The sequence below is a fragment of the Rhinopithecus bieti genome, unplaced genomic scaffold (assembly GCF_001698545.2).
Source record: "Rhinopithecus bieti isolate Rb0 unplaced genomic scaffold, ASM169854v2 scaffold_66718, whole genome shotgun sequence".
Classification (NCBI taxonomy): domain Eukaryota; kingdom Metazoa; phylum Chordata; class Mammalia; order Primates; family Cercopithecidae; genus Rhinopithecus; species Rhinopithecus bieti.
In genome coordinates, this window is record NW_016825567.1 from 1,110,908 (window position 1) to 1,129,265 (window position 18,358).

At 34.8% G+C, this 18,358-nt stretch overlaps 1 protein-coding gene across 2 annotated transcripts in view; it reads left to right on the plus strand.

Moving 5' to 3' along the window:
- Positions 1 to 18,358, plus strand: part of NEGR1 (neuronal growth regulator 1) — a 924,209-nt gene that overhangs the window by 352,002 nt on the left and 553,849 nt on the right. For both annotated transcript variants that reach the window (XM_017863075.1, XM_017863076.1), the window contains exon 2: positions 7,550 to 7,782. In XM_017863075.1, the coding sequence (XP_017718564.1) occupies positions 7,550 to 7,782 (233 nt within the window). The remainder of the gene's footprint in view (positions 1 to 7,549; positions 7,783 to 18,358) is intronic.

The window sequence follows — 18,358 nt, forward strand, 5'->3', positions numbered from 1 at the left end:
TTTTTTTTTGAGGACTTTTACATTCTTTGCTTCATTTATCAATTTTGCATGCATGCATTCAGTAATCTTAGGGCAGAGATAATAAGACCTATCTACTTCTCAGATTGTTTTTTTGAGTGTTAAATGAGATCATACATTTAAAAAATGTTTCTATGCCTGTTAATCCATAGTAATCATTCTGCAAATGAAATTTGTTATTATTGGGATAAAATGATAATAATTAGTAACAGGCCAAAAATGAGGATATTTTGCTATTCAGACTTTGCTAGTTTCTTTAATCATAATGTACAAGATCTCTCTTACTCTAGTCACGCTTATTTTACTTCATAAATGGTAATTTATATGTTAAATTGTTTACAAATAATGTATTGAAGCACCCTTTATATGTAAAAATCATTTGGCATTGCCCCTCCTAACACAGAGGTATATTCTTACTTGGAAGCTTGACTTAAATGAGTTAATGGAAAGAATAAGATAAAGCAATTTATGGTATTGCAGAAAAACATAGTTTAATTATGAGTTAAAATGAGTGATTTTAATGTTTGAAAATGCGACTTAATCATAACCAAATTTGAACGATTTCCCAGGCATTGAAAATGTTATATATACATATATATATATAAATGGCTCTAAATTTGTATTTTATACACATACATGTATATATGTGTATGATACATGTGTATGTATGTGTGTATGTTTGTGTATATATATATAAAACAAACTTAAACTATATATATGTATATTTATAAACAAACTATACATATAAATGTGTGTGTGTGTGTGTGTGTGTGTGTATTTAAAACAAACTTAGGGCCAGGCCTAGTGACTCATATCTGGGAGACTGACGCAGGACGATTGCTTAAGTCCAGGAGTTTGAGGCTTCAGTGAGGTATGATCCTTCCACTGTACTCAAGCCTGGGTGACAGAGCAAGAATCTGTCTCTTAAAAAATACAGATTTAAAGAATTTTAAGTTGTGCATTAAAGTAAAACTAAACTATATGAATTAATACTATCACTTGGTTACATTAAACTTCACAGATTTCAGGGAGACATTAAGTATAGTTCTGCATGAAAAAAGCAAGAAAATTTCACAAAGCTTAATTTTCAGTTTTTTTTCCTATCTAATTTACAATGTAAAAATGTTTAAGATGTTTGAGGATTTGGTCTTATAATTGATAGTGGCTGATAGCTTTCAATTTTTTATCCAAAATATTTTAAAATAAGCTTATTATCCCAAATTGCTAGAGTGAAATACATAGAAAATAGAATTCTTTTCCAACAAAATAAGAAATCAATGCTACTTGTGATTTTCTTTTCTTTTTTGCTATTACACAAGAGGTAAAATATAACCAACATGGCATAACTCCCATTTTGAAAATAAATGTACATGTTTTATTGATATTACTTTGGTTCTAAGGCCTGAAGATTTACTGCAATTATTTCATAATAATGTTTTTCTCATATAATACAAATGTCAATAATCAAGTCATCTGCTAGTTACTTAACTAACAGATGTATCTCAGTGTCTTCATTGTAAAATGGGTATAATGATGATAATAATAATAGTACTGGATAGTACCTACCTCAAAGGCTTGTTTTGAGGATTGAATGAAAAATATACATAACATGCTTAAAATGTATCTGGTTCATAGTAATGTTAACATATTACTATTGTATCATCCTTTAAGGGGGCTTCTTTAAAGAATTTAGGCAGCAGTGCCATCCTTATTCGAAAAGAATTAAATATTGTGAGCCTGGGTTTGTATAATTAACAACCATGAAGCAAAAAGAAATGTTCAAGGTTTTTCGCATATATTTTCCAATAGCCAGATGTTTGGAACTATGTGTACAAAATATCTAGATGATTGACTGAAAATTTAAGTATTTGTCATGATATTTGGTATAGTGTCAACAGAGCATATGCTGAAGACTATATTTTTGGAACTATTTTATTCATCTCCTTGCAAAATAGGTAGTCTAGCAGATTTTTTAAGTGAAAGATAAAAACCACTATCAAGGAAAGCTATGCCATACTCGATTAGAGGATATATTTATTTTTGTACATTTTATTCAGATTATGTCGTTGTCTGTATTTCAAAGGGATCCTAAGATCACTTGCTGCTAAAATGTTCCATTTTGAAGTCCAAAGAAAAAAGATCTGAATTTGTGACCAGAGAAGTGTTACTTCATGCTGTCCCATTACTGATCTGACCACCCTCACTTCCCTGAACTCTCCCCTACCCCTTGATTCCTCCATTCTAAGCAGGGAGACCCCCTGACTTGCTGCTGCCTGACTCTAAAAATACTAGCATAGTCTGTCACTGTGGTTATGAATGCAAGCCGACTTGCTTTGTCCAATTACAACCTGCCAGTACCTTTACTTCTTCATCTAAAAAAATGAAGATAATAGTAGTATCTGGCTCACAGTGTTATGCTAGGTTTAAATGGTGTAATAAATGTAAAATGCCTAGCAAAACTCCTAGCACATACTAAGCAGAATGTCTAATGGTTTAAAAAGGCTTCTGAAGTGTAGAGTCAAATGCTGTAGTTCTTTCTTATTTCAAGTATCTATGTGTATGGATGATTTGCTTGATCTGCCACCTGCACCCTGCCCACCTCTGCCCCTGACTTGCTTTTTTTCTGATCACTGAATTCTTAGCTCAGTTCTTCACTTACTGATTTAGATTGCTTAGCACATCCTCTGTATCATTCACCAGTTATTGTCTGTACTATATATATTTGCATTTAATTACATGTTATAGTTTACATGGGTCTGATTTTGCTTTTCCAACTATGCTGCACTTTGGGAATTTTGATACACTTTACCATATTATTCCTTTCTCCAAAATTTTCCTAATTTTTACCTTCATTTATCCACTCAACACACACTAATATTTATCATTCATTATGTTTAGGCCCTTGGAATATATAGAAGCAACCAAATAGACAAAATTTCTGGATCTTGCTTCTAGTGGAAAGAGAGAGACAACAATCAATCAAGTAAATGGATAATATGTCTACAGGGAGTGTTGGAACAGTCGTGCTGTTTTTGCTATTTAATACATTAGGTCATTTAATGAAGACCTAAGGAAGATAGTTAACAAGCTATGTAGAACTTTAGGGGAAAAATGTTTCAAGGAAGAAATAGCAAATATAAACTAACCGAGGTAAGAGAATGCCTGGCTTGTTGGAAGCGCAGCTAAAGGATCACAACCTAGAGCAAAGTGGAAAAGAGGGGTGTGAGGTAAAACCAGAAAAGCATCAGGGGACCAGATTCTATAGGGCTGTGTTGACTACTATCAGAATTATAAATTTTCTTATGAATTAAATAGAAGGCTTGGAGTTGTTGATAATCTGATTTAAACTCTAAAATACTCATTCTGCTTATTGTGGGAAGAATGGATCTGGCTACAAGGGTCAAGGGCAGAAGCCAGAGACTCTCAGAGAATCTCAATAATCCAATTATAATGACAATTTAATTACTACATTTTTCACTTCCTGTTCTGCATGACGGCTATTCATGCACATGCTTTATCATCCTTGCTAAATTTTAAATTCCGTATGGGCCAGGATTCCAACAAATTTATATTTGTAGACACTAGACTTTTTAAACCAAGAAAAAAAATGTTGGTACCCAAAGAGTACAAACATAAATTGGTATCATGCTTCTCTACTTGGCCCTCACCCTCCACCCCATTGTACCCTACATAGCTTCCCTCCTTACAAAATTTCTTAATACAACATACACATGTCAAGCAATATCTCTTTATATTGTAAAGGAAAAAAATAGGATGTAAAGTGAAGAACAAAAAGGAAGTACAGAGGAAGAAGACACAGTTCTTGTTCTCAAGGAATCTTTATAATGACCAAAAAAACAACACCCACACATGCATACAGCCGTGTGTGTGTATATTTGGCCTATTCACATACTCTTTATAGTCATCTCATACTGGATCTTTAAACTACATGTATTCTCTATATGATTTCATAACTTAACCACGCCTACATAGACTTGCCATTCAAAATTTATAAAATTCCATGTATGGTAATTTGGGTTATTTATGTTCTAACCTAATAGCGTAGTTTGAGAATAATTCTACAAAATTCCACAAAATTTCCAAAAGGATTTTTTTTTTTCTGATTGTCATTCAAGAGTATTACTAACATGTATCTTGAAAAACTTTGAGTTGGGAACAATAACTATTACAAAATATAGTTATTGAAGCCAAGGAGACATAAATGATGTTTTTTTTTTTTTTTCTTTTCCATCTTTTCATCATGAAGAAGTTGAATTCTATTCTTCTGTGGCAGCCAATGTCATGCCAGAATTGAGGAACAGTGCTTATGCTAAGACTACTGGTTAATCTGCAGTCTTCCCTAATACCCCCAAAATAAAGGTAAAGCTGCTACTGCCTCTAGGGAAATGGAAATGCCCAACAGAGCATTCTAAATCAGACTTTCATGGTAAAACATCCACTAATAATTAATTTTCTGCTTCCTTTAGACTAGGACAGGTTAAGCAGTTGGTCACATTCAGTAAATAAGAAATTACTTGCAGTAATTTCTGCAACATTCTAATCATTTTCCCATTTCGGAAACCTATTTTAAAAGTCTTTGATCTGCATTACAGTGGAAAGGACATTGAATGTGGAAAGAGAAGACTTGATTATGAATTCAACATTGGCACCCACTAATATCGTGGCTTAGGCTAGTCATTTAACCTAAACATCTCCATTTATTTTCTAGTGATTGAGAGCGTTGCAGTCTATACCCTGAAAGAGTTGTTATGAACACGCAACAGAAAAACATGCGACGGACATAGATGCAGAGGTTACGCAGAAACACTTGATGAATGCAGATACTAAATGACACACTAGAATTGTCACAGTCCTAGCAGTGGTATTTCAGAGTTCTGTCCTGTACCAGCCCAAATGTGATCTTGTGAAATGGGAAATATGTCCCCTGTATCTTCTTTCTGCATATTATTAAGAATGACAATATGCTGGAATTATTTAATTACATCATTAAAGGGGGTTTTATTTTCTTTAGTAAATATATAAGGACAAGCTTTTCAATTAACACTGACCTTTACGACTTCCATTTTGGATTCTGTAGATGGTAAAGCTGACTGCAAATTAGATTCTGCAATGTACCGTGTTCCTTACTTTTTCACCCACTGATTAGTTTCATACAGTTGACAACAGCCCACCCTGTTGCTTTCAGTTTGCAATTTTATAGCAATCTCAAAACACTGTGTTCAATCCCCCAAGGTGCTCTGTGGAAATGCTGTCAAACTATTTCTATGTATGTGTGTTTTCGTTCTGTAGCTGTGCTTTGTACTCATTTAAGAAAACCAGTCTTTAATTTGTAACAGAACATTTTCAAGATGAAACAGAATTTCAGGCCTCAGCAAAATTACTGGTATATGACCACAGCCTTCTTCTGTTGTAAAGCTTGATGTGCCTGACTACTATTAAACATAATGCTGTATTTTCGAAACCTGTTACAGAATATGACTAAATATAAGGCTGCAAATTTGGCCTTAAAATCTAGTAATTGTTATTATGCTTGTCATTATCATGTGGATCTGGTTTTATTTTTCCAATTCCATTTCTCATGCCTTTTACCATATATCTCATGGCTATTTGTCATTCCTTGAAATGCCTATTTCTCTCATGTTTGCCTGGTGCTGCCTACATATAGCATAGCCTCTCTGTCTAGAATGCCATATCTTTTTTTTATTTTTTTTTTTTTTTTTTTTTTGAGCGAAGTCTCGCTCTGTCGGCCGGAATGGAGTGCAGTGGCCGGATCTCGCCCTTGCAAGCTCGCCTCAGACGGTTTACGCCATTTCTCCTGCCTCCAGCCTCCCGAGTAGCTGGGATACAGGCGCACCGCCACCTCGCCGGTAGTTTTTCTGTATCTGTTTAGTAGCAACGGGGTTTCATCCGTGTTCGCAGGATAGGTCATCATCTCCTCGACCTTCGTGATCCCCCGTCTCGGCCTCCCAAAGTGCTGGATTACAGGCTTGAGCCAACCCGCGCCCGCAAGGAATGCCATATCTTACCAATATACTCTCTTTCTCAGCATTGCCTATTTCGGAAGGCCTTTCTCTATGCTTCAATGCCACGTTAGTAACTTCTTTGATTCCTCTGATCTGTGTGTGATTTATAAAATATTTTCCTTTTCTTTATGTCATATTGCGTTTGCTCTTGTGTCTCCATTGCTGACTACAACTTTTAAGCAGAGAAGACAATACTGATTTAACTCCTAGATACCTTATAATTTTGCTGGCTAAACGAATGCTTTATAAAAAAATATTGATCGGTCGGGCGCCGGTGGTTCATGCCTGCTACTATCCGCACTTTGGGAGGGCTGGGCAGGGGTCACAAGGTCAGGGGATTGAGACCATACTGGTCTAACACAGTGAAACCCCGTCTCTAGCAAAAATACAAAAAAAAAAATTAGCTGGGCGTGGTGGTGGGCACCTGTAGTCCCAGCTACTCGGGAGGCTGAGGCAGGAGAATGGCATGAACCCGGGAGGTGGAGTTTGCAGTGAGCCGAGATCGCACCACTACACTCCAGCCTGGGCAACAGAGCAAGACTCCCTCTCAAAAAAAAAAAAAAAGGCTTGGATCAATAAATTGCAAAAACAAGCAACATTATTAATAAAAGTGTTATACTAGCTTTGTTATATCTAATGACTACAGCATTCAGTAAACACAGTTTATAGTTTTATCAGTGAAACATAGTTTATAGTTTCAGTGTACAAGCTCCCCACTGTGCAAATCCAAGCTATTTTAAAAGTAAATCCTTATAGGCCAGGCATGGTGGCTCAAGCATGTAAAACCAGCACTTTGGGAGGCTCAGGCAGGGGGATCGCCTGAGGTCAGGAGTTCAAGACCAGTCTGGCCAACGTAGTGAAACCCTGTCTCCACTATAAATACAAAAATTAGCCAGTCCCAGTGTCAGGCGCTTGTAATCCCAGCTACTAGGGAGGCTGAGGCAGGAGAATTGCTTGAACCCAGCAGATGGAAGTTGCAGTGAGCCAAGATTGTGCCACTCCACCCTGGGTGACAGAGTAAAACCCTGCCTCAAATAAATAAATAAACCCACCCTTATATGGTTCTATGATTTCTGCATCTGGTACATTATATTCAGTGTCAGATTGGGTCAGGTCAGTCTAAATCATAGACCTTTACTGCTTCTCTTAATTTCAAACGAAGAAATAGGCTTTAACATAGAAAATTGTTTAAACTAATTTAACTTTATTTAAATTTGTCATCCAGACAGAATGAAAAAGACTTTTGACTAACTTTCAGTTGAAACACACACACACTACACACTTAAAAAATTGTATGCAAGTATTGTTTTACATTTGCATTGGGAATGGAAGGTGTATCAGTATGTTCGTGTTTCCTGAGTTAATGTCTGGTATTTGCAATTGATGCTGTGCTATTATTCAGCAAAAGAAAATAACACTCAGAACAAAATAATGTTGTCTCTCATTTTTATTTTGATTAATAGTGTTCTATCTCTTGTAATTTTTAGGTGCTTTTTGGAAGATGGAGCTTCAAAGGGTGCCTGGCTGAACCGGTCAAGTATTATTTTTGCGGGAGGTGATAAGTGGTCAGTGGATCCTCGAGTTTCAATTTCAACATTGAATAAAAGGGACTACAGCCTCCAGATACAGAATGTAGATGTGACAGATGATGGCCCATACACATGTTCTGTTCAGACTCAACATACACCCAGAACAATGCAGGTGCATCTAACTGTGCAAGGTATGTATTTTCAGAACTGCTATATTGTGAAAGACTATGCTTAGTACTGCTTAGGTATCAAAATGACTAGGAAACAATTAACAATGCTGAAATATTCAGCTGAAATATTCTTTGTCATTGAAATATTTGTTGAAGAATATTGTCATTGCTTTTAGGAATTTACATTCCTAGATATCAGAATTTACATTCCTAGATATACAGACAAAATGAAAAAGTCTTCTGACTGACTTTGAATTGAAAGACACACACACACACACACACACACGAACACACACTTTAAAAAATGTATGCAAGTATTGTAGTCATTAAGAAGTGTAATGACCATTACGGGCATACAAATCCCTACTTACAAAGATAAAGAAATATCCATTAACACCACATTATGACATTTGTAAATGATTCACCTCGTATCTTCCTTTGATTCATCCCTTCAATATATCTTTGAGAGCCCATGATTGATACATTAAATATTTGAAACCTACAATAGATACATGGAAATATTAGAACTTTTTGAAATATGCATAATAACTCTTTAAATGCAGTCCGCCAACCATTCAAATACTCTGTCTCAATCCAACCTCTGTTTACTTTGATTCAAGTCACAATGAAAAGTAGCAGCCTTCTAGGATTTCTTTATTTAAGTATGAAGTAATTGAGAAAACACGTACACAATGGTTTATATTTGATTTACTTTCAGTAGATCATAAAGCATGCTAGCTAACTTTCAATCTCCAGATAAAAACAGAAGCATCAAATTATTTTATTTCTCTTGCATACTAAAATATAAGAGCATATGTACCCTAAAATACAAACGACTTTCAAGAAAATGCAATTATTATGCTAGGAGAATGGAAAACGTTTATTTTTTACCCTTTTACATTTTACATATTTCCTTCTGCTTTATAAATTAATCATGTGTTCATTGTTTAGAAATATTATGCTCTGTGGAACTGAAACTGATGTTGCTATATTTCTAAGTAAAATTAATAACAAATTATGTGATAATGTGGTACCAGAGCATGCATGTTTTATTCCTAGTAGGAAAACTGAGTGAGCAAGTCAGTTGTACTCTCTTTGAGTTTACCCTTCAATAAGTCAAGGCTGAAAATTAATTTAGGTGCATAGCTTAAGTCTGAAAAAGATTACTAATCTATAGCCTTATTAACTGAGCTTTATTTCCTTATGTACAGGTAAACTTGAATTCAAACACAGCTTCAATTGTTAGTACAGTAAATATTTTAACTTTGTGATAAGGTTAAACTTCTTAAACAATTAACTTTAAGGAGCAAAGTAAAATTGAAAAGAAGTCAATGAATTTCCTCAATGATTTTTCTTTTTTTTGCAGATTATTGCAGACTGTGATGATGTTCATTATTTAAAAGTGGTATATCCCAATATAATAACATTTTCACAAAAGTCCATCTTTAATCAGAGATTATTCAGGGACTCCAGAGGGTGGGAGTTAATCCAGCTTCAGAAACTGACATGAGATTGTAAGACAAAACACATTTCTTATGTTATTCAAGCCTAATCCTGTTCTCTTGTTCAATTCTCTGCCCTTTGACTTGAGTTTCTAGCTCAAAGACTATAAAAGATTTTCATTATGTGAAAAAAGAAAGTATACTTGAACAATAATATGTTCAAGTTAGTTAAAACACAGACATTTTGCTTGTACATTTTAAACTTGTAGATTTAAATGATACATTTCTGAAGAATAAATATATCCCATTTTCCTTTTTCCATTCTCTCTTATTCCATATTAGGCCTATATTTTAAATAATCAGACTATCAGTATTTAAGACCAGCCTAGGTACATGTTTAATTCTCATAGGATTTTTAATCTAACTTTATATTACTTACGTTATTTGATATTGTTCACATTTTTAAAATTGCTACACGTCTTACTATATACTCTTTTTTGCTGCTCATTAGATGATGGTGAACTTTTGAGCAGTTAGGAATATACTTATTGAATGTTCCTTCAGTATAATATTTTATTCCTCCAGAAAAGAAAATCCATGTTACTGTTTTGAAAGTATAAGATTGGATAAAATTAAAAGCTAATAATTTTACAGTATTTATAAACGTAATTACTTATTAGAAGTTGATTGACATGTAGGCGTTTTTCATATTACATTAATGAAGTTCAGGGAATACATTAATAGGCTTGTCAGTCAATTCAAATACTACATAAATGTCATAAAAAGTCAACCCCACTACATTTCTTCTCAATGAACAAAAATAAACTGATGTGTACACCTCTTCAGTCCCTAAATTTGTTAGACTGTCTGATGCCCAGGGGTATCAGCATAGTTTTGAAGCTTATGCTCTTTACCTAACAATCTGTCAGTCCTTTATGCACCAAGATAAAGAAGCTTAGCAACTGAGGGAAAACTGTATTAATCACTGATGTCAAACATACATTGGCTGGTAAAAACAAAGCTCACCTTCAATTGTTGCATGTACTCCAGGGAACTATTTTTTTTCTAATCATTTTGAAAAGGGATAAAAAGTGGATATATTGTCAACACAGACACTATGTTTGAGAAATTTATTAGTGCTTGACTTCTTAGAACTATTAATATAAATAAATGGAGCAATGGAGGAGGAAAACCACTAAAGTAGGAATAGGAAAACCAGAATTCTAATCTGGAAATAGGCAATTATTAAGTTTCTGAACTCTGGCTTTCTCATTTCAAAAGGGACATAAGACAAGAAGATGTTTAAGGTCCATACCAGTCAAAAAAAGACAAATGATAAAACAAACAAAACAAAACAAATGAAAACAGTGATAAAATCCCACTTCAATTATTTGCTTTGATTTAATAGGAAAAAATGTATTTAAGTCAAAAAAGAAAAATATTTTATAACTTTATCGAACACCATGCAAACTAATGTTTACATATAGCCCCTGCTACTACTTACTCCACAAGTACATTTCATTTTTCTTTATATTTTTTCTTTATCCAATGGAGCTGAGTAATCTATGGATTTATGAAATTTGAAGAATGTGATAATTTGGAGCCTGGCTTTAAAAGGGTGGAAACTGGCTAATAGACTTAATAATAAAATAAAATTTTTCATTACCTATATATAACATGGTTTTGATAAATCAAATGACCTATTATTCCCTGTTTCGAACTACGTGATATATTTACAAAGAACTCATTTCTTTGTTTATAAGTGTAAAAGTGTGTGAGGCTGGAGGACTTGTAATGAAGCCAGGGCTCCCTATTACAATACTGTAATGATAAGAAACATGAAATATAAACACTGTCCACCTAAATGTATGTCAGGAATTGTGCTATGGTTAGAATGTGTCCCCCAAAGTTCATGTGTTGGAAAATTAATCTTGAAAGGAACAGTGTCTGAGGTGCAGTCAAATAAAAGCTGATTATTCATTCATGAGAGCTCTCATTAATGGGTTAATATTGCTGTCATGGGATTGGATTAGTTGTTGTGAGAGTAGGTTCCTTATAAAAGTGAGTTAGGCCCCCTCTTGCTTTCTTGTTCTTGTCCATCTGTTTTCTGTCATGGGATGATGCAGCACAAAGACCCTTGGAAGACGCTGGCACTATGCTCTTGGACTTCTCAGCCCCCAGAAATGTGAGCCAAATAAATTTCTGTTCATTATAAATTACCCAATTGGGGATATTCTGGTATAACAGCATAAAATGGACTAAGACATGGTTCCTACTTTTAGTTCTCCATGACATTTAAAGTCTAGGTTGTATAGAGCACAAATTAAACACTCATAGATATTATGTATTAAATAAGCACATATGAAATATTTATTGCTCAACTCATTCCCTTTCAAGGAAATATACTCTATGTTTTCTCTGGTCAGAGTAGAAGGAGATTTGACTAGCACATAACTCTATAATCAAAATAACTTCTCAAAGATATTTAACTTCTCCAGGGTATTGTAATTTCCTTAGGGTACATAACTCACCTACAGTATTTGTAATAGGTGGGGTGCTACACTTCCCTTATCAAGGGTGGACTTCTTTCTCTAGATACTGGGAGTGTAATTAGAAGACAATATTCAGGGCCCTTTTGAGGATAGTCTCAGCTTCAGAGAGGTTCCTTGCCGAAGTCAAGGCCTGCGTAGAGTAGCTAACATCCAATGACTGCTTGAGGCAAGAAGTATAAAGAACTTTTCCTTTTAGCCCAATGTAGGAGAGCTTTGATGGGCCATTTTAGGTTCAGAGCTCCACATGGGCAGCTGAGGCTATTGTCCAGACTCCATTGCAGTTCTACTTCTTACTATATTCAAACCCATTTCCTTCGTCTTCCATCCCCAGGGGCTGATCACAAGGATATTGCCTAATAAACATCCTGCACTCTAAACTCTATCTTGTTTGAATTCATTTCACAAAGATCCTAAACTATGACAATATCAGATCCTTATCTCTTGCTTAGTCATTATTTTGAGAAAGCCTTTATAAAGTGAAAAGACATTCAAACATCATTTATTATTAATATTCTATTTTATGTTAAAAGGGATTTGAAGTGGCTTACGGAGAAGTATTCAGAACACCAAGATAGATAGGAGGAACAAAATAAACAAGAGAAGAGTAGGATGCAGTCAGAGGTGAGGTTAGATCACAAAATTTGTAATATGATTTCCATATACTTTCAGAGCATGGCAAAAATTTAGTTCTAAGATTTCTGAAAGCCAATATATACAGAGAAACAGAATCAGTTATTCATTTCATAGTTCATAGGTTAAAACTTATTTTTCTCAGTACTCTGATCCTGTTTTTCAGAATAAAGTAGCATTTCTGCTATGAGCTATCTCAGAGCAACACAGTGAGGTATAAAGAACATCTCTTTGGTACCCGTAGCATTCATTCATAAGGCTTTTACTTGTAACAGCTTTCATTATATAAGTTTATAAACTTATATAAGTATATAAGTATAAGTTATAAGTAAACTTATAAGTTTACTTATAACCTGAAGTGCAGGGAAGTAAAAAAATAAATTTAAAAATAAATTCAATAAGATGCCATTCCAATAACAGGGAGATAGCTTTTTGATTACCACCTTAATCTACAAATGAATTTTAGAACCTATCCTTCTTAGGCAAAACTCCACAGATATTATTTTTCCCAATTAGTCGTTGAATAGTAATTCAAGTGCAGATACTGCAGAGTTATACTTACCAATGATTATCTGGAGAGCAACTACTCTATGTGGCCACAAGTATAAAGCCATAGTCTCCAAAGATTAGTACATCTTTGTCTAATGTTAACATCCTTGGCCTGGCGCAGTGGCTCAAGCCTGTAATCCCAGCACTCTGGGAGGCTGAGACGGGTGGATCATGAGGTCAGGAGATCGAGACCATCCTGGCTAACACGGTGAAACCCCGTCTCTACTAAAAAAATACAAAAAACTAGCCGGGCGAGGTGGCGGGCACCTGTAGTCCCAGCTACTCGGGAGGCTGAGGCAGGAGAATGGCGTGAACCCGGGAGGCAGAGCTTGCAGTGAGCTGAGATCCGGCCACTGCACTCCAGCCTGGGCGACAGAGTGAGACTCCGTCTCAAAAAAAAAAAAAAAAAAAAAAAAAAAAAAAAAATCCTTTTAATGAATAGTAAGGCCTTGACAAGATGCACACTGAAAGAGAAGAACATCACACTCTGTTCCAGTTTGAGCTGATGGGAATAAACAGCATCACAGGACATGGGCCTGCTTTTTACTGAAAGACCGAAAGGAGGAAAAAAAAAAAAAAAAACCAGTAGTGGTGAGAAAAGCATGAAAGAATACATACATTAGACAATTCAAGCCATTGTCTTGCAACAGTGAAAATTTCAAAATTTTCAACAAGTCAAAAAATGAAACCAAAGAAAAATTATCTCCACTAACAAAAATTTTACAGAGCTACAGATGTTGAAACAGTCATTGTCTGGATGCAATAATGGCTCACAACAAGACTCTTGCATTGGATCCTAGTCTGTTTTATTCAGGATCTATTTTTACCTGTGGAGGAGATCAAAATTATACATGGGAACCCAATCTTGGACATGCTCTAAAACACAAACAAATGGACAAAGAGTCAAACCACATGCTGTTAATATTTTTAGCATGGAAACAAATAATAACCCATTGAAATAAAAATGGCTTAATTACCTGTTACATAATGTTACCCTACCCAAAATATCTTTATCTTTAAGGAATGCACCTTCATACTTACAAAACATAATCTTAGGTAAATGAAAAAAGATAACTTGTTAGTGGAGCTACTACCAGTTAAAACTAGGAGTAGGTCTCCCAAAATTGTCCATGTTTTTTGTACATGATCTATAGCTTCTTTATAACATTAACTACATAACAGAGCTACATTTCTAAGTACATATATGATAAATACATGTTATTTATCTGCTTGTAAGAAAATGCTTATTATTTGCTCTCTAAAATTTGGCTAAAAGTGATCTCAAATGTTTAAGATAAAAGTTACATGTATAAGGTGTACATACTCATTCTCATTCCCTTTGCAGGGGATTCCGACCTGTTCTACCATAAATCATTCTTTACTTACCCAATTTACATTATAGTGCAGGTCCAATGGAAGTCAAATTATACTGAGCTCAGGCGGACTAATCAATACCTGACTACTGGTCACAGGGTGAAAGACCAAATAAGTTCAGTTGCTGATGAAAATAAGATTGTATTAGTCCCTACAGATTTTCCCCACAATGAAGTAGTAATGATGGAACCAGGCCTAAGAACATTCTGTTGTTTTTTCTATTTCTATTTATCTGAAATGGCCAGTTTTGCAACTTATGAAGACAGGATCTTATTAGCATTTTGGAAGATACGCCTCATTAGTTAATAGGATGATGATTAAATAGATAGATAGATAGATAGATAGATAGATAATGTTCTGTTTTGTTTTTTCTGAGACAGTATCTCACTCTGTCCAGGCTGGAGCATAGTGGCTCAGTCTTGGCCTACTGCAGCCTCAACCTCCCTGGCCTCAGGTGATCCTCCCACCTCAGCCTCTCATGTGCTGGGACTATAGGTGCACACCACTCTGCCTGGAATTTTTTTCCTTTTTTTTTTTTTTTTTTTTTTTTTTTTTTTTTTTTTTGGTAGAGATTGGATCTTGCCATGTTGCCCATGCAGATCTCAAACGCCTGGGCTCAGGTGATCTACCCACCTTGGCCAACCTCCCAAAGTGCTGGGATTACCGACATGAGCCCCTACGCCTGGCCAGGACTATCATTATATTCCCTGAGTACTTTATCCACTGGGAAATACTTAATCTGTTGAAATATATGAAGCAGTATTATTGAGGTCTAGAGAGACAATGGTCTGATATCTAAACAATTTAGTATAGTTATGCCTAATTTGAGAAACTTGGGAAAATACGTTTTCAGGTGTCATTCGTGATCTTAGACTTCAGCAAGATTATTTCCACAAATATACCTTCACAGACAAATTCAGAATGAAGGTTATTTTCCCAAATGTACCTTCACAGACAAATTCAGATCTAAGATTATTTCCCCAAATATACCTTCACAGAAAAACTCAGGTTCACCATCTGTGCTTATGTGGGGTAAGCTTTTTTAGGCAAGGAAATATTGCATAACAATTAAAAAAATTAATGCATTTTGCAGGTGGACATTTTCAGCTTTCTTTTCACACAATCCCTTCTGGCTAGAATTGCTATGGTTACATGGCAGGATATATCAGACCAGATTCTAGGAATTTATTACCTCACTTTTCTGTGAATATACGACATTCATTAGGTTATGGGTTTAGCTACTATGATTTATAAGATATAAGGTGAATTGAGCTACTTTTAGTAAAATTCTTTTTTTTTTTTTTTTTTTTTGAAACAGAGTCTCGCTCTGTCGCCCAGGCTGGAGTGCAGTGGCGCGATCTCGGCTCACTGCAAGCTCCACCTCCTGGGTTCAAGCGATTCTCCTGCCTCAGCCTCCCGAGTAGCTGGGACTACAGGCACCCGCCACCACGCCCGGCTAATTTTTTTGTATTTTCAGTAGAGACGGGGTTTCACTGTGTTAGCCAGGGTAGTCTCGATCTCCTGACCTCGTGATCCAATCGCCTCAGCCTCCCAAAGTGCTGGGATTACAGGCATGAGCCACCACGCCCAGCCTAAAACACGCCCAAGCTTGTTTTAATACAACCTTGTCTTCCAGAATACACATTTTTTCTTCTAAATATTCTAATATTCAGAATTATCAAACATTACTTTTCTACAGTTGGGAATAAAAAAGTAGCAGAAAGAGAAAGTACATTTCAGTAAATAGTATTTTGCTTCCAAAAGATTTTCTATGTAAATATATGGATAATATTTTCCTAAGCAAAATGATCACGTGAATTTTTATATATTGCCTAATGTAAGGTCTGATATTGGAACAATACTGTAGATCAAAACTGTGCCAAAATTCATAATGCACTTCTTACTCTACACAAGGGGAATTACTAAGTTAATAATATTGTCTTATACATTTTCAATTTGTTGTTATTTGCCAAGGAAAGACAGGTAGAGAAAAGCAAAAAAAACAAAACAAAACAAAACAAAAAAACATATTGATAGCCACTGCACATTGTCGGCTTCCATCTGAGTCATATCTTTTTCTTTTCTATAGAAGGAACTTTGTGAGTTCATAGCAGAAGGAAGGAAGGAGCACTATTGGGATTTAAATAAGCATCTTTGCTAACTAGGAAATTATACCAGCAAGGAAGATTCTACTTCACTGCCTTGAATCTACTCATGAGATGAGTAATACGTTGAGAGGGTGGTAGAAGAGGGGCAAAAATCAGATAATTATACAGCTTGTGGTCAGTGTTGATGAGGAGAATTGTTGCCCTACTTTATCCTTTTTTTTTTTTTTTTTTTTTTTCAAGTTTTAAGCTTGAATCACAGTGGCAAGTATTCCATAAAAACGTATGTGGGCATAGGATATATAAGAAAGAAGAAGAATATTATGTATTATTCATTTGGAGACTAAGGCAGTATTTCTGTTTTTGATAACACACAGTCCAAAATACCATTTGAAAATAATTTAAAGTAATTATCCCTTTAAGCAAGATTTGCTGCCTTTAAAAGTTCCTTTAATGATTAATGGATATTTCTTACAATTCCTGAAGCACAGAGTTTGAAAAGTATGTCAGAGCTCAGCAGACTGATCCCATTTTCATATTCTTGGTAGTAATTCTTAGTTTTGCATGTGCAATCTGTATTGGAGAATGGTTATATTTGTTGCCTGTCTTGGAGTATATTCATTTTGTTTTTAAAAAAAAACAAAGAAAATAACTGTGTAAGTAATACATGTCAAATCCCAGTGCAATGTACACTATCACTATGAAAATCTCTCTATAAATAAAAGATTACCAACCTCTAGCTGGCCTATTTATTTTAAGAAACACTGCAAATAAAACCTATGTCTGGTGAAGTAACTTATGTTCTTAGAGTCATTGTAATGGGATTTGATATATGAAATATTTTTTCTGTTTTTTTGTGTGTGTGTTTTTTTTTTCTTCCCCAAATCACGTACATAATTAAGATATCACTATAAAGACAATTAGGAATTTACTGTTTTCATTAGTTAAATGCCAACTGACAATACTTCTTGTAACCTTTATGTAAAGCAAAGATACAATTTCAGAGGAGAAAATTTGAATCTGCTAATACTGTTTACTGTATTATCTGTAGTAGAAAAATAAGAATTAATCATATATAGCACCAACAGGAAAATGGACACAATTAAAACTGGTGGCAAAGCTTCGTTTCCAGAATTAGAGGGAGGTTATATTCCAATATCTCTCTTCCCCATACTTCACCCCCCATCCCTTCAGCATCTTCTGGTTAGTAATCTAGCAAGAGTAATAGAAAGACTTGGGAAACAGGGACCATGCACCTGCACCAAGTTGTCAGTTTTCTAACCCACATTGGTAGGTTTGCGTTTAGACAAGTGGCCCTTAAACAGTTTGTGGTCATGAACCCATTTGAAAATCTGATGAAATTTGTAGACCCCTTCTCTGGAAAAATACACATACCTTTAGCATACTTCTTTACATGAGCACAGGCTTATGAACTCCCTAAATCTATCTGTGGACTCCAAGTAAGGTCTCAAGTCAACTTCTTGAGCATGATGACTAGGTCTTATTTTATTTTATTTTATTTTATTTTATTTTATTTTATTTTATTTTTTGACTCTCAACAGGATGGTGTCTGACAAATGTTAGAAACTCAGTAGAGTTTTCTTGTTTTTATAAATGCACGTATTTCTTTCTGCCTAGCTTCTTGCCAGTCACTTTTCTTAAACTGTGACTTAGTATGTTGATGTTATCTTTAGGACATAAGACCATGAATGCTGACATAATAAGAAACATAAATAAATTAAAAGGATTAGTTAAACATTCATGTCTTAGATTGCTTATTTTTATTTGAGGCTAAAACCTTCTTATCTTCTGCTAATTTCCATATTTTCACAAATGTAGAATAGTGAATGCATGTTGTGGTAAAAAGTAACAAATAAGACACCAGCCTTCTTCTACAAAATATATTCTACCCTAGTAATGTTTTTTTTTTTTTTTTTTTTTTTTT